Genomic DNA, 22,223 nt, shown 5'->3' with positions numbered 1-22,223 from the left:
AATTGGAATGTCTGGTGAAAAAGAATAACCTCCGGTGAAATATCTCGATAGCAAAGAGCTCCTGAGAGGCAACTGTTAGCCGGTGAACAGGTATATTTTGACAGTAACCTGTAGATAATTGGTTAGTTATCTGCCAAAGAAATCTCTTCAGTGGTGGGAAGTTGAGACTAAAGAGAAGTGGGGGAGGCCTCCAAGAGTCCCATGAAGATGGTACATTGTATAGGAGGGGCTTCGTGATGATTTTAAATCATGGGATGGGGTCAGAGATGTTCATTACAGCATGACTTAAATCTAACATTAAAATATTCGAATTAATCAAATGTCTGACTATAGGGAAATGGTTGACTAAGTTTTGATACAGCTATTTAATGCAATATTGTGAAGCCTTTTGGTTTTTTGACATAAGACATTACGAATAATTTTTTTTTAGGTAGGATACAAAAGCCTGTAAGGACAGATGCCTCTCTGACACTTCCCTTCCCCCTTCATATGACAACCCTGGGCTCCCACTCCCCTGGCCCATATTATGTAATTTGCATACGGAAAATGACTAGAAAGATCATGTTGTGTTTGTCTTATTAAGTTAAATATAGAGAGAGTCCTTCGTATAGACCAGGAACTGTGCTAAGTGCCAGGAATATAGTGGGGAGCAAAAACAGGGTTGGTATTTTTATGGAGCTTGTGAGGCAGTGATGGGAAAGATGGTGGTGAATCAGATAATCACACAAATAAATGCATGGCTGCTGGATGATGTGAGTGCCATAAAGTAAAGAAGAAAAGGATACAGTGCTGAAGAGTGGGTTGAGGTGGGGGTGGGAGCAGTCAGTGAAGGCTTTCCTGAGAAAGTGATACTTGAGCTGAGCTTTGTTGGGTGAGTAGGTGCCAGCTGGATGAAAAGAGGGGAGGAGAGCGTTCCTGGCAGAGGAAATAGAATGTGCAAAGTCCCTGTGGTTGGAGAGAGCATGGAACTGAAAGACAGCCAGTATGGTTGAGCTATAGATGGTGAGGGGTAGAACGGTGCACGAAGAAAAGCTTTACCTCTCTGTATTTCCCTGTAATCGTATATTACTTTATAATAAGCAGTCATTTAAGAGATCATAAGATAAAAAAAAATAAAAGATCATAAGATATATGTGGGTGACCATTCTTTTTATCTCTAGTTGAGCTATTCATGCATAGGAAATATGCAGTAAGGAAATAAGATTCATTTGGATTTGGACTCAGAGGCAGACTGATGTATTATTTATGAACTAGATTTATAGGGCACTTTCCCTCCAGTGAACTCAGAAAAATATTATAGGCGTGCAGTTTATAGTTCAGTACTGAAAACGATCTAAGCAGCAGGCGCTGCCGACAGTGTCATGTTTCATATTTGCACTTACTCCATTCATTCAGGTTGGGATGAAGAAGCTACAACAGCTAAAGATTTAGTTCTCATAGATTGGTTTGTAGAGCTCATCCTAGTTATTTTAAAGAAACTTCCCACAGAAGGGACATTTCAAGTGCTAAGCAGATTTTGGTATTTTTGCTTTCAGGTTACAGGAGGCTCCAGTGGCATCGGAAAGTGTATTGCTATTGAATGCTATAAACAAGGAGCGTTTATAACCCTGGTGGCACGAAATGAGGTAAGTCTTCTAGGTACGTTATTCCTAACTTACTTATTCTACTTTAAATTAGCCGAGGAGGCTGTACAAACTTCCTGCCTTGCTGGAAATCACTAACATCTCTGGTTTGAGGTGCGATTCCTGGACCACTGGTTATTTCTGGTATTCAGGACAAAGACTCTGGGTTGAAATCAGGTCAGCTCTGTAAATGTTTATTTAGTGCCAGCAACTGTTAGGCAACATCATAGACACTGCAGATCTTGAGGTGGGAGAGGCCAAGACAGGTAAATAGCACACCTGGCCACAGGAAGCCAGGGAGGGTGCTCCACCTGCCCGAGGTGCCAGCAGAGGTGATCGGGGAGCTGATGCCTGAGTCTTGAAGGATATGTAGGTGTTTCTCTATAATTTGCTTGTGACGTGATACGTATCTCTAGTGAAACCCAGACCCCACAAGGGAATCTCACTGATCTCCAGCAGTTGAGCAAAACATTTGTTTTTCTGCATTGAGTCAACAAGAGGTCTGTTTTTCTTTTTTTCAGGGTCTGTTATTCTTGCCAAAGTTATTTCCGTGGCCCAAAGCAGTGGCACTGTATTCACAGGAACAGTCGTGGAGTCCTCTTGCTCCACGGAGAGGGGCGGGGCCGTGGGGGATGTGACCAGGGCTGTATTGTCCACTGCTATTGTTCTGTGCTTGGCATGATGCTTGGCTCATAGCAGGTGCTCAAAACATTTTTTTTGGATGCAGAAGTGAAGGGAGGGATGATGGAGGGATGGGAACGCCAGTGTCGCATCGTTGCTTGGGGATTTTGGACTCCCCCATGCAGAAGGAGGGCAATAGTATGGTGACTGCCTGGGTAGGGGGTGCCCAGTGGACGGGCAGGCCATGGAGGGCTCTGGGGGAAATATTTAAATAATGACACAAAATTAGGCTTGGATGTCCATAATTTCTTTAGAAATTCAAGGAAGGCAGAATTAGCTACCTTTTATTTATACCCTGACTTCTCTGACAATGAATTTACTTTGGCATTGAAACCGCCTTATGGGAACAAAAACACAGCTTTAATAAAATGGCATTTTCCGAGATTTAAACAATTATATTTGACACGAGACAGATGAACAGGAGATGAGGAAGCCGGCGTGTCAGGTGTTCAGAAGTTCATTCTGTGGTCCTTGCGTTGCTGGAGGTGAATGAGCAGACGAGCCTTCTGGCGTCGAGAAATTATTTATTTTCTAATGTAGCTTTTTATTCCAATTTTGGCAAAGTCAAGTTGTGTGTACGTTTATTAATAGAATAATACAATTGTATTATAGGTATATTCGTGTTTGGAGAACCTGCATGTCTTTCTGAAGGATTCCTCTCCCCTTTTGTTTTTCTCTGGCTGTCAGGATGTATTCAAATTACAACTTTTATAGCAAATTAAGACACTGTAAACTGATATCTGTCTTCTTGAAAATGAGTAAAGCAAGCAAAATTGAGACCTTGGAAGAATAACTCAATTACATGGTTAGATTTGCCTGTCTTACGATTATTTTTGTAAGCAGCCAGGCATAGATTTACCCAGTCCATCTAAAAAGTGCTTTTTAATATATCTGCTTGTATAGTGGAGAAGGAAAATATTGGACCATCTCTTACGAAAGCACTCTTGACATGGAATCATGTGTACCCTTGAGTTTGGGAAGCATTGCGTATCAATATGGTTGTTCTTTTCTATATCCAACTAAATGATGTTAGATCAAAACCTTTATTAGAATTACTGGCAATTGATACTGTCATTTGGGATTTTGAAGTTCATTTATTTTTCGATTATCTTTCACTGCAATGAATTTTAAAACTTGCTATCCCTTAGTCATAGCTTAACATACTTTCAGCTTCTTTTTTGCATAGACTGTGGTCCGTAGCTATGCAATATAGTTGCGATCTTGTGTGTTTTCTAGAATTTGATAAATACTATACAAATAATTGCTTTTTCTCTTCTTTTAAACAAACAAGCAGACAGATAATCACCAGAACTAATTGTTCTTTATTGCTTTCAGGACAAGCTGCTGCAGGCAAAGAAAGAAATTGAAAAACACTCTATTAATGATAAACAGGTAAAATTACTGCCTTCAGGATGCATTTTCTGTAGAAATCAGTACAATCATGTAAAGGAAAAAAGGGGCTGCTTCAACTGTGAATAGTTCATTGAAAACGGGTAGGATTTTCCTGATTAAAATACATATTAGACTGTTTTTTTCCCAGTTTTATTGAGATATAATTGACATACAACACTGTATACGTTTAAGGTGTGCTGCATAATGATTTGACTTACATGTATTGTGAAATGATTACCACAATAAGTTTAGTGAACATCCATCATCTCATATAGATAAAAAAAAAAAGAAGAAAAAAATTTTTTTTCCTTGTGGTGAGAACTCTTAGGCGTTACTCTGTTAACAGCTTTCATATATGTCATACAGCAGTGTTAACTGTAGCCAGTGAGGTGTACATCACACAGACTGTTTTTATAAAGGTGAAATTTTTTGAATTGTCTAGGAATTCAGGTTATAAAAAAATGTATAGATTCTCATACATATATGCACACAAATGATCAAATAACTGAATGTTTTACTAGAAGATGATTTCATTTCAATTCTTTATTTAAATGAACTTTATAAAAACATTTAAGGGACAAGGAGCATTTAAAAAAATTTTTTTTTTGGGGGGGGCCAGCCCCATGGCATAGCGGTTGGGTGCGCGCACTCTGCTGCTGGTGGCCCGGGTTCAGATCCTGGGCGCACACCGGCGCACCGTTTGTTGGGCCATGCTGTGGCGGTGTCCTGTATAAAGTGGAGGAAGATGGGCACAGATGTTAGCCCAGGGCCAGTCTTCCTCAGCAGAAAGAGGAGCATTGGCATGGATGTTAGCTCAGGGCTGATCTTCCTCACCAAAAAAAAAAAAAAAAAAAAGAATTTTTTTTGGTTATGGAATTTTTGGATGGATAAAATGATGTTTGTGTGTGTGTATATATATATATATATATATATATATATATATATATATATAATATATATTTCAATATAAAACATAGTAACAAATTAATAACCACATACTCATCACCCAGCTTAAGAAATGAATTTCCCAGGGGCCAGCCTGGTGGCGTAGTGTTTTAAGTTTACCTGCTTCACTTCAGTGGCCTGAGGTTCACGGGTTCAGATCCCGGGTGCAGACCTACACACTGCTCATCAAGCCATGCTGTGGCGAGGTCCTACATACAAAATAGAGGAAGATTGGCACAGATGTTAGCTCAGGGCTAATCTTCCTCGCCAAAAAAAACAAAAGAAGAAGAAAAGAAATGAATTTCCCAGGGCCTCTGAAGCCCCTTCTGTGAGCCCATATCAGCATATCCTTTTGTCTCCTTCCTAGAGGCAACCCCGCAACCTGACTTTTGTGTTAATCTTCCTTTGCTTTTCTTTATAATTTGACCGTAAGTACATGTGACCTTAAATAGCATATTGTTTACTTCTGCTTCTCTTTGAACTTTATGGTATTATTATTTTTTTGACAGCTTTATTGAGATTTAATTCACCAACATTTAAGTGTATAGTGGTTTTTAGTATATTCAGAGTTGCACAGTTATCACCAGAGTCAATTTTAGAACATTTTCATCAGCCCATCAAGACCACACCCATTAACAGTCACTCGCCATTCCCTTCCAACCCCTTCGCAGCCCAAGGCCATCACTAGTCTACTTTAGATTTGTATCACATCGTTCCTTACATATTCTTGTGCAACTTGATTTGTTTACTTGATACTGTTTTTAAAATTCCTCTATGTTGCTGCATGAAGTGATAGTTCATTCATATTTTTACTGCTATATGGTATTCTCTTGTATGTGTAGACTACCTTTTGTTCATCAGTTCATCAGTTCTTAGGTGGTTTCCTGTTTTTTTTGTTAGTTTATTTTGTTTCTTGCTATTACTAAAGTTTTTCTCTATGTCTATTTGTGCACATGTGCAACATGGAATATAGCTCGAAATGGAATTGCTGAGTTGTCTGTACATGTATCTTCAACTTCACCAAAGTGGTTACACTCCCACTAGTAGTGGCTGGTGGCTCCTGTTGTCCCACATCCTTGCCAACACTTGGTATTGGCAGACTTTCTAATTTTGGCTTTTCTGATGGGTTTTAAATGGTGTTTCATTATAGATGTAATTCCCTCTTTTTTCCTCCAGGATATCTTAGAGATCTTTCCATGTCAATAAAAATAAATCTGCCTCATCTTAAAACTGCTGTGGCATAGTATTGGGTACACCAGGGTTTATTTACTCAGTTCCGTGTTGGGCTGTTTGCCTTTTTTTTTTACTATTGCATTCTAGGCTGCAGGTAGAAATTCTCATCCACATCTCCTTGTGCACGTGTGTGAGTTTTTCTCCAGTACCGTGGCCTCTTCCTGTACCCTCTTCTCTGAGGCCCACAAACATTGGAAAGCTGCCAGATCAGCAGATCTCCCCATCTTTTTTTTCACTTCGTGTAACTTCTGGTAAAGAAGGAAATAGCATCTAAAACCATGAGCTTGAATGCTCCTGACAGAAGGCCAGTCTCGCCTGCTGCCAGCCCCGTCTCTCTGCTCTGGACTTCTTCGTCTTTACTCCTAGCCCCTCTTCGTCCGTCAAAAGGCTTTAGGTCCTGTGGAAAGTTTAAGGGAAGGGAAGATATTCAGGGCAGGAGCAGGCAGGAAGAAGCTGGATCCTGCTGCTGAGCCCAGAATGGGCTTCTTGCTCAACCACTTAGCATAAGCAATTCCCGGGCCGGCCCCGTGGCTTAGTGGTTAAGTGCGCGCGCTCTGCTGCTGGCATCCCGGGTTCGGATTCCGGGTGCGCACAGACGCACCGCTTCTCCGGCCATGCTGAGGCCGTGTCCCACGTACAGCAACTAGAAGGATGTGCAGCTGTGACATACAACTATCTACTGGGGCTTTGGGGGAAAAAATAAATAAGTAAAAAAAAAAAAAAAAAAAAGGCGTAAGCAATTCTCCTGTGGGCGTTTTTTTCCTGGTACTAATCTGTTAACTTTTTTTTTGGAATTTCACCTATCTGTGGTATAGATTTTATTTATAGTGAATGATCTAGTACTATATAAAAAGGCATGTTTAATAATTAATCCTATGATTCCTACTCCCTTTTTAAAAAAATATCTTCTGCATGATGACATAGGGATGAAATCTACCCCTCTGGTCTGGCACACTCCAGGTTCTGTTTGTGAAGGGGGCTGCTTCCTTTTCTCAGGAATTTGGGTCACTTGGGTGGGGTTCCTTCTTGCATTAAGTAAAACTTCCTGCCTGCTGTAACAAATCCTAAGGCAGTGGGTCTCTTTTCATTCAACCCTTTGGCCTCCAATGTCGCAGCTTCCTTTGTCATATCGTGGCTTCTTAGAGTTGGGCGAGATCTTGGTCATCACTGGCTTCTGACACCCTTATTGTACACGTGAGGCCACTGCAGACGTCTCAGCTTCTGCTCAGCTAGTAAATGAAGGGACCGGACTGGAACAAAGGCTTCCCAGGTGCCAGGCCTGTTCTTTCCCCCACACCACGCTGCCCTGGACTCGCAGCTACGCTTGGGTGCGTATGGTTGATATGGGCGTGTGCCCTCCTGTACACACGCATTCTGTCTGCCCCTTAGCTCGGCGGCCAGTCTCAACAGCCAAGAATTCATGGAAAGACTGAGAAATCAAGAACACCTTTCTGCTTCTCTCAGTAACCCGCCTTGGAACGTAGAACATTCCTATGTCAGAGGCCTAAGCTCTGCTTTGAAAACATTACCCAAAAAGGAAAATTAAAACAATAACTCATTATTTGTCCCTATTGTGTTCTCAGCTTCTGTTTCATAAATTTCTGTCCAAGTAAGCACCGGAATATGTGCTTTTCCCCCTTTTTTTCCCCCTTCCTTCCTCCCTCTCTTCCTTTCTTCCTCCCTTCCTTCCTTCCCTCCTTCTTTCCTTTTCAAAGACCAAACGGAATTGTTTTCCATGGTAAGCACAGGCTGAGCCCTTCCTGCCATCCCTCTGTGCTGCGAGCCCCAGTTTGTCCGGGTGGGCTCTGGGGCTCGGCTTGGTGACCCCTTGTCTAGAGAATCTGTGAGTGGCTGGTCAGTCCAGAGTCAGGGATCTCAGACAAAACTCAGAGTGAACCAAATGTGACTTGGCTCCCAGCTCAGTTCCCACAGGCCCCCATCGACCCTAGGCCTTGTAAGATAATGTCACCTGGCTCAGCCTCCAAGCGGGGGCCTGAACGCAGGTGGCTTCTGGAAGGAGGTGGTGTTTGCCTGTCCCTGTTCCACCTGCTGATGCAGAATCCCAGTAGGACAATCATAGCTCTGATATTGCTTCAAGGGGAGTATTTTTTAAACGTATTTATTAGATTTATTTTTATTCTTATTAACAACTTATGATACTAACAACTTGAGATATAATTTATGTACAATTTATGTATTCTTTACGTAATTTGTGTGTTCTTTTCAACAACTTGACGTATAATTGATGTACAGTAAACCACACGCATTTGAAGAGGACAGTTCGATGGCTTTTGACAACTGTCTGCATGTGTGAAACCACCACCAACCAGATAGAGAACATTTCCATCCCCCCCCGGAGTTTGCCTCTGCCCCTTGCAGTCCGTTCCTCCCTCCACTCCTGGTGGCAGGTGGTCTCTGAACTGCTTTCTGTCACTATAGATTAGTGGCATTTCAAGAGGAGCCTTTTTAGACTTTTTTTTTTTTCTATTTCCAGCTTTATAAAGTATAATTAACAAACAAAAGTTGTATATATTTAAGGTGTTCAATGTGATAATTTAATATATGTTTACATTGTGAAATGATTACCACAATCAAGTTGTAAATCAAATCACCTCACAGTTATCATTTTCTTGTGTGTGTGTGGTGAGAGTGCTTAAAATCTTCTCCCTTAGCAAATTTCAAGTCTACAATACAGTGTTAATAACAATAGTCACCATGCTGTGCATTAGATCCCCAGATCTTATTCATCTTATACCTGAAAGTTGGTACCCTTTGACCAACATTTCTTAAAACATTCTTTTGAGTTTGCTCAAAAGAGTTTTCTGTGAAAACTGCCAAGAAAATCAGGCTCTACTGATTGCATTGTCAGCAGATTTCAAACATTGCGGTCTGTACATCCGAAATTGGACTCCTTATCTATTAGAAAGGATTGGCTTTAATAAAAAAAAAAAAATCCTTTAAAAATAGTTTCAGACACCTGCATAGCTTTGATCACTTTTTTCTCTCTCTAACAGGTGGTGCTTTGTATATCTGTCGACGTCTCTCAAGACTATAGCCAAGTAGAGAATGTCATAAGACAAGTAAGAGGCTGGGCTAATTGGAATTAATTCACTTGCCTTTCAATTGGTTCTTACCATGTTGGTATGTGGCTTAGAATTGGTAAATCTTTCCTCTAGGTTTAATCATTTTCTAGATTTTATTTATTGGCTTTCATTTGCTACTGAGTGATTCTTCTCTTCTCTTTCGTAATGCCTGCTCTAATAAATTTCTCCAGGCACAGGAGAAACTGGGCCCCGTCGACATGCTTGTAAACTGTGCAGGAATGTCCCTTTCAGGAAAATTTGAAGATCTTGAAGTTAGTACTTTTGAAGTAAGTAAAAATTTGTTTTTTGCTTATTGGGGTAGCCCGTATGCTGAAAGTAGACCAAGGCCACGGGTAGAGGCTTTACGAATGAAATGGATGAAATGCACTGGGATTTAATAGAAGCTTTAGAAGACTAGAGGAAGAGGCTGGGCAAGGTTTTGGTCCCAGTGACCATCCAACCTTAAGAGTTTAGACAAGTCCCTGAACCTCGGTTTCCCCAGCTGTAAAATGGGAATGAAACCTCCAGTCTGACACAGATTCCTACAACAATTCACCGAGGTCATGTCATCAAGAGGGCTCTTTGTAAGCCAAGAGATGCTGGATTTTCACGTCAAGTATCAGTATTCTTAACAATGAAAAACCAAAACAGTTGAAGAGCAGACTCTTTAGAGTTCTCAAATCAAGATAAAAAGATAATGCCTCATATATATGTTTATATTTTTAAACAGATTTGCCACGGCACCTCTCTTAGTAATTTATTTTAGCCTAAAGATATCCTAAAGAAATGGACATCAGATGTGAAGTCTTTCTTAAGTGCAAAACATTTTTTCAGTTGACACTGCATCAACCATCTTTTTCTTAATGGTCTGTTGAGCCTGCATCGTAGTAATGGGTTTTGAATGCTGTGCTCTGCAAAGTTAAATTGCATTCCCCTTTCAGAGAAAAGAACACTGTTGGAGCAGTAGTTGAGATATGTTGCTTCTGGTGGACTGTGGGAAAGCACCGTCAACTCTATGATTTAAATTCAAGTCAGGGGAGTCCAGATGTACGTACAAGCAGAGTGGTGCCTCACCTGGACTCGAGTGTCTGAAGGCTTCTTTATCAACTAGGCATAAAAGATAGTTGTCTTGACCTGTGTACCTTTATCTGTAAGTAATGAAAGGGAGATTTTGAAGATTATTTCAACAGCTGTGTAAAGAATCAGTTTGGGAAAATACTTATATAGTAGTCTAGGCATGAAATGATGAGGTGAAAGACTTTGGAGGTGGCCAGCAAAAGAGGAGTTGTGTGTGTGTGTGTGTGTTTGCGCGAGTGTGTATGTGAAAGATGATGTGGAGGGAGAATCTCACCTTGACTGAATGTGAAGGGCAAAGAGAGGATTGAGGTATAGGTAGTTGTATGGTTGTAATAAATAAACGCACAACTATAACACTAGGACCTTGGGAAGTGGGCGTGTCTGTTAGGGGGCAGAGGGCGTGGGAATTGTTTACAGTTGTGTGTCTGGTGGAAGTATGAGGATAATTGAGTGAATGTTTTGTGGAATTGTGAGCAGGAATAGAGGAAACTAAGTGTATGACACCAGGTGAATGTGTGTGGGTATCAGTGACAAGGAGAAAATGTGAAGCAGGTGAAATGAAGGAAGAAAAAAGTATGTAGAGAATATGAACCATGTTGAAATATAAAAGACGCGCAATTCTAATCTTTTTGAGAAAACTCAGTGTACTCTCAACCTTCAGTTTCCCATTCACACTGTTTCCTTCCTTCCTTCTCTCTCTCTCTTTCGTTTGAAACAAAACAATCACAACTTATTTCTTCTCCAGCGCCACCAGCGTCTTGTCCACACCTCCGCCCACCACGTAGACGGTTGCTCTGTGCCCAGCAACAGGGTACACTAGAAGAATAGGTGGTCTTGGGCATCAGACTAAACCAGTTTTAAATCTTAGCTCTAATGGCTTCAAGGCTAACCATTCACTAGCTGTGTGATCTCAGGCTAATTCTTTTTTCTTCTGGCCTCAGCTTTTCTTCCGATCTCAGCTTCAACCTCCATAAACTGGCTGTGCAGCTCCCAGAGCTATGAGGATTAAGCAACATAACGTGTGCATAATGCTTAGCCTACGGTAGCTGCATAGTAAATAGTAATGTCCTTCCTCGCTTATTCATTCAACCCACAAATATTCAAGAAAGCTTCTAGTGAGACAAGCATTGTTCTGGGTCCTGGGGATGCCGTGATGAACAAGAAAATCAAGTCTTGGCCCAGGTAAGGTAGGACAGACTGTGCAGGAGCAAGCCGCTTGGCAGTGTGATTTCAGACTGAGTGAAGTGCTGTGGGGGAGAAACGCAGGGAGCTGTGATAGAGAGAAGGGGCGGGGTCTCCAGTAGGTAGGATGGAAGGAGACACAGCCTCTGGGGTCTGCGGGCTGAAGAATGGGTGCAAAGAGACCAGGGAAGAGACCCCGGGTAGAAGAGCCAGTAGTGCAAGGGCCCCGAGGTAGGAAGAGCTTGGCAAAGGCGAGGAATAGACTAGGACTAGACACTAGCTCCCACCTGTGTGCTGGGAGCTACCCGAGCGATGGCAGAGTCGGGCAGCAGCCAGATCTGCTGGGGCCTTGCAGGTTACCACGAGCAGTTTAGATTTTAATCCGAAACCTTTGAAGAGGTTTAAGCTAGGCTAGGGAGTAACATGATCTGCATTTCTATTTTTAAAGGATCTTTCCGCCTGCTGTGTCAGGGAGACTTTTAGGAGCTTTTGGGGTAGTCAAGGCAAGAGATGGTGATGTTGGGAAGTGGATGGAGGTACAGTCGTGGGTGACCATGGAGGGGCGGGCAGAAATCTGCACAGGAGAGGGGCTTAAGCAGCTGATAGGGGATATTGGAAGGGGCCCCACCCCCAACGAGAACTGGCCTTCTAAAAACGAGGAACGGTTAACTCCAAACCTGCTGCCTGTATTCCAGTGACAATGCCTCACTCTCTCTGTTCGTGGCCCTCCTATGGAACGGCCCCTCTTCCCCTGGCTGCCCTGAATGGAGGCAAGAGGCCACCGTACTCGTACTCTGGGGAGTGTCACTTTCCAAGGCCATTATTTGCCCCTCAGCTCTCTCCTGTCTTAGTCTCGGTCACTTGCATTGTTCTAGTCAAGTCCAGGAATGGGCTTCTCATCAATGAGCCCTGTTAGAACACACCACATTTGATGCATTTTCTGAAGATGAGTTCATTTTTATTTAAAATGAATTCAATCTCAATTTTTTGTTTGGTTGGGTGTTTTTAGTTTAATTTTACTGAGGTTCACATGCACTTAAATTGCCTGTACACAATACTTTGTGTGTGTTGTCACAACTCATTGCTGGCGGATTTAAGCGCATCCTATGTGATATCGCAGGGAGAGGACTCCTGGAAACTTCCACCTGGTTTCCTGTGGACTTTGACCTGGGGGACTTTTGCCCTTGCTGATTTTCTTTGCATCCTTTCACTGTAATAAATCTTTTTCATGAGTACACTATGTGCAGGCTCCTGGGAGGCCTTCCAGTGAATCACTGAAACTGGAGGTGGTCTTGGGGAACTCCAACACACTTCTCTTAATTTTCCTTTTTAATGGATTTCTTTATGATTTCTTGGAGCTGTATCTTGTTTTATCTACTTGTGGATATTAATGAGAGTTATTAATTTTTGATTGGGATTACATTGACTCTGTAGATGCATTTGGGGAGAGCTGACATCTTAACAATGTTGAATCTTCTAACCCATGAACATAATACATAATCTCCATTTGTTTATTTATTTATTCATTCATTCATTCATTGATTTTTTGGTGAGGAAGATTGGCCGTGAGCTAACATCTGTTGACAGTCTTCCTCTTTTTGCTTGAGGAAGATTGTCCCTGAGCTAACATCTGTGCCAGTCTTCATCTATTTTGTATGTGGGATGCTGCTACAGCATGGCTTGTGTGTAGGTCCATGCCTGGGGTCCGAACCTGTGAACCCTGGGCCACCAAAGCAGAGGGTGTGAACTTAACCACCATGGCTGGCCCCAGTATTTCACATTTTTGATGCCAGTGTAAATGGTATTTTTTCATTTCAGTTTCTGAGTGTTCACTGATATTATAGAGAAATACCATTGCTTTTTGTGTATTGATCTTGCAATCTTGCTAAACTCAATTATTTATTTTTTTATAATTTTATTTCTTTATTTTTCCCCCAAAGCCCCAGTAGATAGTTGTATGTCATAGCTGCACATCCTTCTAGTTGCTGTATGTGGGATGCGGCCTCAGCATGGCCGGAGAAGCGGTGTGTCGGTGCGCACCCGGGATCCGAATCTGGGCCGCCAGTAGCGGAGCACGCGCACTTAACCGCTAAGCCACAGGGCTAGCCTAAACTCAATTATTAATTCTAGTGCTTGTTAGATTTTCTACATCCAGGATCATGTCATCTGTGACAGTTTTACTTCTTACCTTCCCATCTGGATACCCTTATTGCACTGGTTGGAACTTCCAGTGCAGTGTTGAATGGAAGTGGTGAGAGCAGACATTCCTGTCTTGTTCCTGATCTTAGGGAGAGAGCATTCGGTCTTTTACCACTAAGTATGATGTTTGCTATAGTTTTGTTTTTGTTTTTTTGCTAGATGCCCTTTATCAAGTTGAGAAAGTTCCCTTCCATTCCTAGTTTGTGAATAGTTCTTGTAAGGAATGGATGTTGAATTCTGTCAGATGCTTTTTATGCATCTATTGGGATGATCATAGAATCTTCTGTTTTAGTTTGTTAATATGCGAATTATATTGATTGATTTCCAAATGTTAAACCAATCTTGCGTTCCTGGGATAAACCCCACTTGGTTATGATCTATTCTCCTTTCTGTGTTCTTGAGGGATAGTAGTTGTAGTTTCCTTTTCTTGTAATGTTATCTTCTGGTTTTTGTATAATGGTAATGCTGGCCTCATAACATGAGTTGGGGAGTATTCCATCCTCTTCAGTTTTATGGAAGAATTCGTGTAGAACTGATGTTACTCTTCCTTAAATGTTTGGTAGAATCTACCAGTGAAGCCTGAGATTTTCTTTGTGGAACAGTTTATAACTTTAATTCAATTTCTTTAATAGATGTAGGGCTACATCTGTACCTTCTTATCTATTTCTTTTTGAGTGACCTTTGGTAGCTTGTGTCTTCCAAGGAATTTAATTTCGTCTAAGTCATGGAATTTATTGACACAAAGTTATTCATCATATTCCCTTATTATCGTTTTAATATCCAGAGTTTGTAGTGATGTCACCTCTGTCATTCTTGATATTGATCATTTGTGTCCTCTCTCTTTCCTGACCAGTGTCACCAGAGGTGTATCAGTTTTATTGATCTCTCAATAACCAGCTTTTGGTTGTATGATTTTTCTATTGTTTTTCTGTTTTCTATTTCATTTATTCCTTCTCTTATTTTTATTATTTTCTTTCTTCTGTTTACTTTTCTTTTGCTCCTCTTTTTATAATTTCTTTAAGTGGAATCTAAGGTCATCGATTTGAGGCCTTTTTCTTTTTCTAATACAGATATCAGTGCTACACATTTCCACCTAAGTACTGTTTTAGCAGTGTCCCACAAATTTTGATATGTTGTGTTTTTACATTCATTCAGTTAAAAATATTTTATGATTTCCCTTTTCATTTCTGCTTTGACTCTTGGGTTATTTGGAAATATGTTATTTAGTTTCCAAATATTTGGGGGATTTTCCAGAAATCTTTCTCTTATTGATTTCCAGTTTGATTCCATTGTGGTCAGCAAACATACTTTATTATGATTTGAATCCTTTTAAATTTATTGAGACTTCTTTTATGGTTGAGAATATAGTCTATCTTGTAGCTGTTCTGTGTGCACTTGAAAAGAATGTATATTCCACTGTTTTGGGTGGGGTATTTTTTCAGTGTCAGTTAGGTCCAGTTGACTGATAACAGTGTTAAGTCTTCTATATCCTTACTGATTTCGTGTCCACTTGTTCTATCCATTATTGAAAGAAAGGTATTGAAATCTCTGGATGTAATTGTGGATTTGTCTGAGTATGTTTTAGACAGAGTCATAGTTGAGACTCCTGTCTTTCAGCCCTGTTCCTGCCCTCCTGGCCCAGGGGTACTTGGTGCTGCCTGAGCATTGTGGGGGTTCTGTGGTACAATCTTCCTTTCTAGTTTCTGTGCTCCTTGCTTAGCATTCGCCTTTCAGCTGTTTTAGTTATCACTCATCATTCTGTTTGTCAACTTCCAAGATGTTATTGCTGTTATTTTCTTTGTTCTTGTGGGTTGTTGCCAAAGGAAAAAAAAATCTCTTTACTAAGATTTTAGTGGGGTCTCTGAAGGGAGCAGAAGTAAAAACATGGGCTCAATGTGCCATCTTTTTTCAAATACTTTTTAGAGCCTTTTTATTATCAAAACAATATAATGCTTTTTTTTGTGTGTGTGAGGAAGATCAGCCCTGAGCTAACATCTGCCAATCCTCCTCTTTCTGCTGAGGAAGACTGGCCTTGAGCTAACATCCATGCCCATCTTCCTCCACTTTATATGAGACGCTGCCACAGCATGGCTCGACAAGCGGTGCATCGGTGCACGCCCGGGATCTGAACCAGCGAACCCCAGGCCGCCACAGCGGAATGCACGCACTTAACTGCCTGCACCGCCGGGCCAGCCCTAGCAATATAATGATATTAAAAGACATTTTGGGAAAAAATGGGAATCCCAACATCCTAACACAGTCATTTACAATTTTCTATATTTCCTTGGTTTTGCACCTGTGCACATGTACTTTTATTTAATATTTGAAATAGTTACCGTCACAGTGCACAGAGTTTGCTCTCTGCTTTTTTTAAATTTGTAGCATAAATATTTCTCCCTGTAGCTCCTGGTGTTTCTGGTCTTCGTTTCTAAAACTTACTCTAATAGATCTAATATTTTTATAAGACTTTTAATATAGAAATATTTTAATGCAAGTTTTCTTAGATTTTCAAGTTAAAATGTAAGGTTTTTAAGAGTTCCCAGGATGAAAAGGAAAATATATTCTTGGTAACTGTGTAAGCTCTTACCGATCATAATATAAGAGCTAACATTTATTGAGTACAAATGTGGGTTGGGGGCTGCCCTTATCTTGTGTTCCCTCCCCCAGTCCTTGCAACAGCCCTATGAGATAGTACCAATATTAACCCTGTTTTTGCTGTGGGATTGAGTAGAGTGCCTGGCTTTTCTTGTTCATCATCGAATAGGGAGTAAATGGTAGAGCCAAGGCTTCAAACCACAATCCATGCTGTTAACCACTGTCCTGGTCTCTCTGTGGTATAGGACTAATAGGGCTGGAAATATTTGGAAGCTCCTTTCTAAAACTCTCTCTCAAAAAGTATTCCCCACAATATGCAGTGTACTTTTTATAAGGAGAAAACTAACTTTGACCGGTTTTCAGTAAAGACATAACTGCTGTCATTGTGAGAATGCAAGACTAGATTGAAATGGGCTTCAAATGGGAGATCCTGAGCATCACGGCTCATTGCAAGATCGTTTCATCATTCATTCACTCAGCAGATCGACTGAGGTCCTAGTCACGTGGGCTCCATTGAAGAACTCGAGTCTAGAGAGCAGACAGAATTCCCATGGAGCACAGCCTCGCGGCTTTGACCTTGCTCACTCCGCAGGCCTCTTTGTTCCCTGCAGAGACTGATGAGCGTCAATTACCTGGGCAGCGTGTACCCCAGCCGAGCGGTGATCACCACCATGAAGGAGCGCCGGGTGGGCAGGATCGTCTTTGTGTCCTCCCAGGCGGGCCAGCTGGGATTATTTGGGTTCACGGCCTACTCTCCCTCCAAGTTTGCCATCAGGGGATTGGCTGAAGCTTTGCAGATGGAGGTAAACGCTGTCTTGTTTTATATTTATTCCTCAGCTCAGCAATATATGTTCCCATTTAGTTTGGACCTTCTTTACATGTGTTGCATTGAATTAGATTTCTAGATTTGACATCAGTGAAAGAGAATTGGCTCAGCCCCTGAATTTTGCACTTAATGTTTTTCATTGCATAAAGATTATAGTTGTGATAGAGGCAAAACGGTTGTGAGGTTTTTGCTTGCTTAATTTAACACGCAAAGTGCTACTGATACCTTCATAGTATTATTGGCCTAATGCTGTGTGAGTATGTGTAAGGTTAACCAGATTTCTTTTTCTATAGAGATATTTCTTTAACAAAAATTCTGGCCTTTATGTCTGAATAATAAAATTAGCATGTGTTTGAGGGAAAAGCTTAACTAGCTACTGTCTAGCTCTCAGCTTTTAGACAAATCATTTAACTTGGTCTCAGTTTCCTTATCTGTACAGTGAGAGGGTTGGACTAAAAAACTTGGCTCTCCTAATACTTATATTTTAATATCTTACAGAAATATTGATGAAAGTGAATGCTTTTTATTTTCACAGTTGATAGGACATTTTGTGGAAGAAGGGTGTGGTTAGGATGAGCATCAAAATAAGTACTTGTCATGATGTGACAACCTTACTCGTCAGCCGTGTGAAGTAGACTTCTGCATTGTTGTCACTTGGGGAGGCGTAGAGAGCATCACATGTACCTACCCAAAATCACATACTGAAAAAGGCAAGGTCAAATTCTTTCTATTGTAACATATCCTGAAATATAACACTACATCATGATGTTAAAAGCCCAGAAGAGAATTCATTGTGGCCAGCCTTCTTATATTAAAAGTGTGATTTGGGGATCCTGTTTAATGATTTAGATCAGGGGTTGGCAGAATTTTTTCTGTAAAGGGCCAGACAGTAAATATTTTAGCCTTTAAGGGCTAGATGGTGTCTGTCGTAACTACTCAAGTCTCTTGTAATAGCAGGAAAGCAGCCACGTGCAATATGTAAATAAATGGGGTGGCTGTGTTCCAATAAAATTTTATTTATAAAAACAAGTGGAGGGCCAGATTTGTGCTACAAGCCATAGTTTGCTGACCCCTGATTTAGAAAATCCCCAGAAGAGCCCTCGATGGTGTGTGGCAGAGTGCCACGCTGCCTAGATATTGGACGAGCATTGCAGTACAGAGGAGTTATCTGGTTAGTGACAGAATCCTGATGGGCCACTTAGGGACTGATAGACTGTGCCGTCCTCACCCCAGAGGAACCAGCCACAAATTTCATTTTCATCAACTTGCTTCCTACTCTTAATCAATAATAGGTCATTATAGTATGTTTAGCCAGTAGGGCATGTATGGCTGTGAAATTTCAAACAAGAATATTGGTATTTCTTTTGCAATTTTTACCTTGAAAAGTCCCTTTGTGAATAACTTTTATTTTTATAACAGTTTTGTGAAATATGTGAGGCAGATATTATGCCATTTTATAGATAAGAAAACTGAGTGTTCAATAAGTTCACTGAGTTGCTCAAAGCCACATTGTGACTTTGGGACAGAAATGGTAACGAAGCCCAGGGCTTTTGGCTCCCTGTTGGCTTCTCTTCTGCAGTCGATGATGCACCTCTAATTCAGGTCAGAAGCTGCCCGATACATCTGGCTGGTTGCCTCAGCCCTTTGCTGTGGTCTTAGATAGCTAGTAGGTGAAGGGGTTTTTTTGTAATGAAAAAGCTCCACATTAGGGCTTTTTGTCCCTAAGTCACATCTTGCAGAGCTACTTCAGGATTCACTAATACGGGGCAAAGTGTACGCTCTGGGTGGCCTGGTTTCACCTCAGGTAGAACAGGGATGTTAATAACGAAGAGGGAAAAGAATGTGAGTTGCTAGTACAGAATCCCTGAAGCTTCTTTGTGACACGTGTGGTTCACATGCTGCAAGTAGCTGGCCTGGACTTGCAAGTTTGCCTGACTTTTATCCATATTTGGGATCCATTAAAAATGTCCTCATGTAAACAAAAAATAAAGTAAGCATGTTCCATGAAAAATAGGTTTTGGAGGAAATAAATTCAGTAATCAAAATCTAGTTTGTTCACAGTAGAACTTGCATCAAAACAATTATTTGCCTACAAACTTGGGGTGTTGTGGTTTTGAAACCTGGATAATTAATTCAGTCTGTTTTGCCAACGTGGTTGTGTTTTCTGTGAATGAAACAGTCCTTATAGAATTGCTCGAACTCTAAGTACTTTTGGTAATCCTTTTTGGTTTAATTAACTCTTAAGTCTTCCTGTCCACCCCACCCCTTGCCCCCAAACTAAAGTAGGACCCTAGAGATGTTTTATATACAGTGGAGAATTTTGAAAGAATGCTTTGTTTCCTTTTTTGTCTTTCCTTTTTTTTGTTTACTCAGTTTTTTAGGTACAAATACATTCTTTAAAGATTTTAAAAGTTAATCTTTTTGGAAAGCAGACTTTGGAGGTGGATTATAGCCAAAGATGTAGTAACAGAGACCAAGTAAAAGAGAACTAGGTGTCGTCCTTTCTACTTCTCTTGTCCCAATCATGCTCCCCCTCCCTCTAACTCCATCTTTTCCCACCATGGTCTAAAAGTAAGCTGAAACAAATTCTGGAGCTTCATCTCAACAGCTCTGATCCTCTCTCCAGCCCCCACTTCTTTGTTTGGATGGAATTAGGAGCAACACATTTTAGGTGGGATTACTTTGATAAGATAGTCATGTACTGCATAACAATGTTTCAGTAAACAATGTACCGCATATGCAAGGTGGTCCCATAAGATTAGTACCATATAGCCTAGGTGTGTAGTGTAGTAGGCTGTACCATCTAGGTTTGTATATGTACTGTAGGGGAGGAAGAAATTTTCCTCCACCCTTCTAGGTTCTTCTGTCTGGTCTAAAAATTAAATTGACATGAGACAGATTAACAGCAGAAAAACAAAGAAAAGTTTAATAATGTGTACTTGGGAGAAACCCAGGAAAATTGAGTGACTCGACAAAATGGCGAAAGCCCTCACCTTAAATACCATCCTCAGCTGGAGACAAAAGAAGATGTTGGGGGTGGGAAGAGTCAGGGACTTGAAAGGGAAGAAAGGCAATTCACACACAGGTGAAAAGGAGCAAATGTTTGGAAAACAAGTGTTTGGCCACATAGAAACAGAAGGACACAGAGGGGAGCCCAGCAAACAGCCTTTTCTAGGTTCCTCCTGTCTACCACCTAGTTCATGTTATGCTAAGGTGATAGCTTGCTTTCGGAGACAGGTTTTTGAATCTGAATTCTTTTAGGCACTTAAGGGGAAGGGAACAAGAAAAACTTTTGTATCTTAAAAATAATCAGCCTAGGGGCCGGCCTGGTGGCATAGCGGTTAAGTTCGCGCACTCCACTTCGGTGGCCTGGGGTTCGCGGGTTCGGATCCCGGGCGCAGACCTACACACTGCTTGTCAAGCCATGCTGTGGTGGCGTCCCATATAAAGTGGAGGAAGATGGGCACGATGTTAGCCCAGGGCCAATCTGCCTCAACAAAAAAAAGAGGAGGATTGGCGTCGGATGTTAGCTCAGAGCTGATCTTTCTCACAAAAAAAATAAATAAAAAAATAATCAGCCCAAGATAATCTTCATGTTAAAGATTTTGGGGTGGCAAATGTTCTTCCCCTTCAGTATACTCTATGTGTTCTGACAACAAGAAAATCACCTACCAGTGCATTTCTCAGAATGTATCCCTGTTGTTGCGACACGTGACTGTAAATCAGTTCTTGATCAAGTGGTTGTCTTTCTGATTGAGGCAGAGTCCAGGCAGAGGGGAGAAAGTGACTGTAGGATGGGAGTGGGGTGGAGCTGGAGGACAGAGAATGGGCAATCAACAGGAACAAGGAGAAGCAGACAGTGACTAGGAAAGCAGGGGAATCAGTTAGTGAAGTCCTGGCTTATAATTCTTAGAAAAAGTGGTGATCTCTGGGAATCAGCTCTGTCTTAGCAAGAACAAGTGAAGCCAGAATAACTTCATTTCCTTTTCTGCTGGGGTCATGGGGTTAAAGGAAGGTGTAGATGTAGTTTAGTGTATTTAGATTTCAGCAAATCGTTTGACCAAGAGTTTTAGGAGACTGTAAGCTACATGAGGGCAGGGATTCTTTCTGTTTTGTTCACATCCATATGTTTCATTCTTAGAACTACACATAGTAGTAATTCAATAAATATTCATTAGATGGATAAATAAAATGGGTGGGTTATTAGCCACTGGAGGTATCCAACCATGAGGTGAGAGAATCATTTGGCTCCATGATTGTAGAGAGGATACCAGCACTCAGAACAGGACTAGAGTGGTTTCTCCCAACCCCAGCAATCTGTGGTCCCACGCCAGGAGAAAGCTGTTCTGAAAGCTGTTTTAACCATTTGGAAGCTCAGCCATAACCTTGAGTTTGAGAAACTCTCCTTTGAAATATCGTCTTAACGTTAGCTTGTATACCAGAGTCCTTACTTACTGCAGGGGAGAGGGGCAGAGGAGCAGCACAGAGACAACCACGTCTGAGCAGGCAGCTTTAGACTTTCGATGGGCTTTCTAATTACCAGTTAGTGGCTTTTTGGGTGACGTTTTTCTCCTGTCTGTGCACAACAGAGGGCGAGGCCGTGGGAGACAGTTTTTAAAGTCACTATCTCAAAGCAAGTGGAAGAGAAGTTGCTTGCTCATCAGCCTCACTGCCTGGCTCGGATCCAGAGCTATTTCTGAGCATAGCTGGGCCTTGAAGCTGCGTGCCCGGTTGGTGCTGAGTGAATGAGCTCTCGCACGCACTGCAGCCCAACCAACAGAGACGTCGCCCTCTGCTATTGCACTTTCCAGGCTGGCTGGCCGGGATCTTCTGCCTGCATGCTTCTGCTGACCTTTCTAGCTCCTCCCACAGCCTTCAGAACTGTGCTTCACAGGAGGAACTAGGGAGAAAAAGGGCAACAGGATAAGAAGGGATCCTGGGATATTGTTAGAGGCTGTTGCATGAGGAAGCAGTATTGTCACTTTTCAGCCTCCTTAAGACACACAGTGGCCTGTCTTACCATCAGCTGCCTGTCCACTTCCAACTCCTGTAGGTGTTTTCACGGAGCTGAACAGTGAGCCAAGAGCCAACAAAAGTCATGGCAAAAAGATTCTGATGGTATGAACCACCACGCCTAGAGTCACTAAGAGGCAGGGCAAGACAGGAGCGTGGAGCAGGGCTGCTGCAGGGCAGGGTCTTTGGGAAGGGAGTGTCGGGTCTGACTAGCAGGAGAATCTTCTGGAATTGTTGGGGGTGTGTTTATGAGTGAGAAAATTAAGTGTGGAGGCCAGGAGGTGAGGTAAGCAAGCCTAAGAACCTGTTCTTATGCATTAGAGGAGCCAGGTAGAGTTCCAGATAGGGTGAGGGAGCTGTGGAGAGAAGCTGGGA

At 41.6% G+C, this 22,223-nt stretch overlaps 1 protein-coding gene across 3 annotated transcripts in view; it reads left to right on the top strand.

Annotated features, from left to right (window-relative positions):
• KDSR (3-ketodihydrosphingosine reductase) overlaps positions 1–22,223 on the top strand; it is a 40,724-nt gene that overhangs the window by 2,988 nt on the left and 15,513 nt on the right. For 2 of the 3 annotated variants that reach the window (XM_004422602.3, XM_087439320.1), the window contains exons 2-6: positions 1,536–1,625; positions 3,639–3,695; positions 8,888–8,953; positions 9,148–9,243; positions 16,621–16,812. In XM_004422602.3, coding sequence (XP_004422659.1) covers positions 1,536–1,625; positions 3,639–3,695; positions 8,888–8,953; positions 9,148–9,243; positions 16,621–16,812 — 501 coding nt within the window. The remainder of the gene's footprint in view (positions 1–1,535; positions 1,626–3,638; positions 3,696–8,887; positions 8,954–9,147; positions 9,244–16,620; positions 16,813–22,223) is intronic. The other variant, XM_087439321.1, reaches the window with a different exon arrangement.

Source organism: Ceratotherium simum, chromosome 14, assembly GCF_057802395.1.
Source record: "Ceratotherium simum simum isolate JZ-2026a chromosome 14, ASM5780239v1, whole genome shotgun sequence".
In the NCBI taxonomy this organism is placed as follows: domain Eukaryota; kingdom Metazoa; phylum Chordata; class Mammalia; order Perissodactyla; family Rhinocerotidae; genus Ceratotherium; species Ceratotherium simum.
This window is presented reverse-complemented; position numbering and strand designations above follow the sequence as displayed.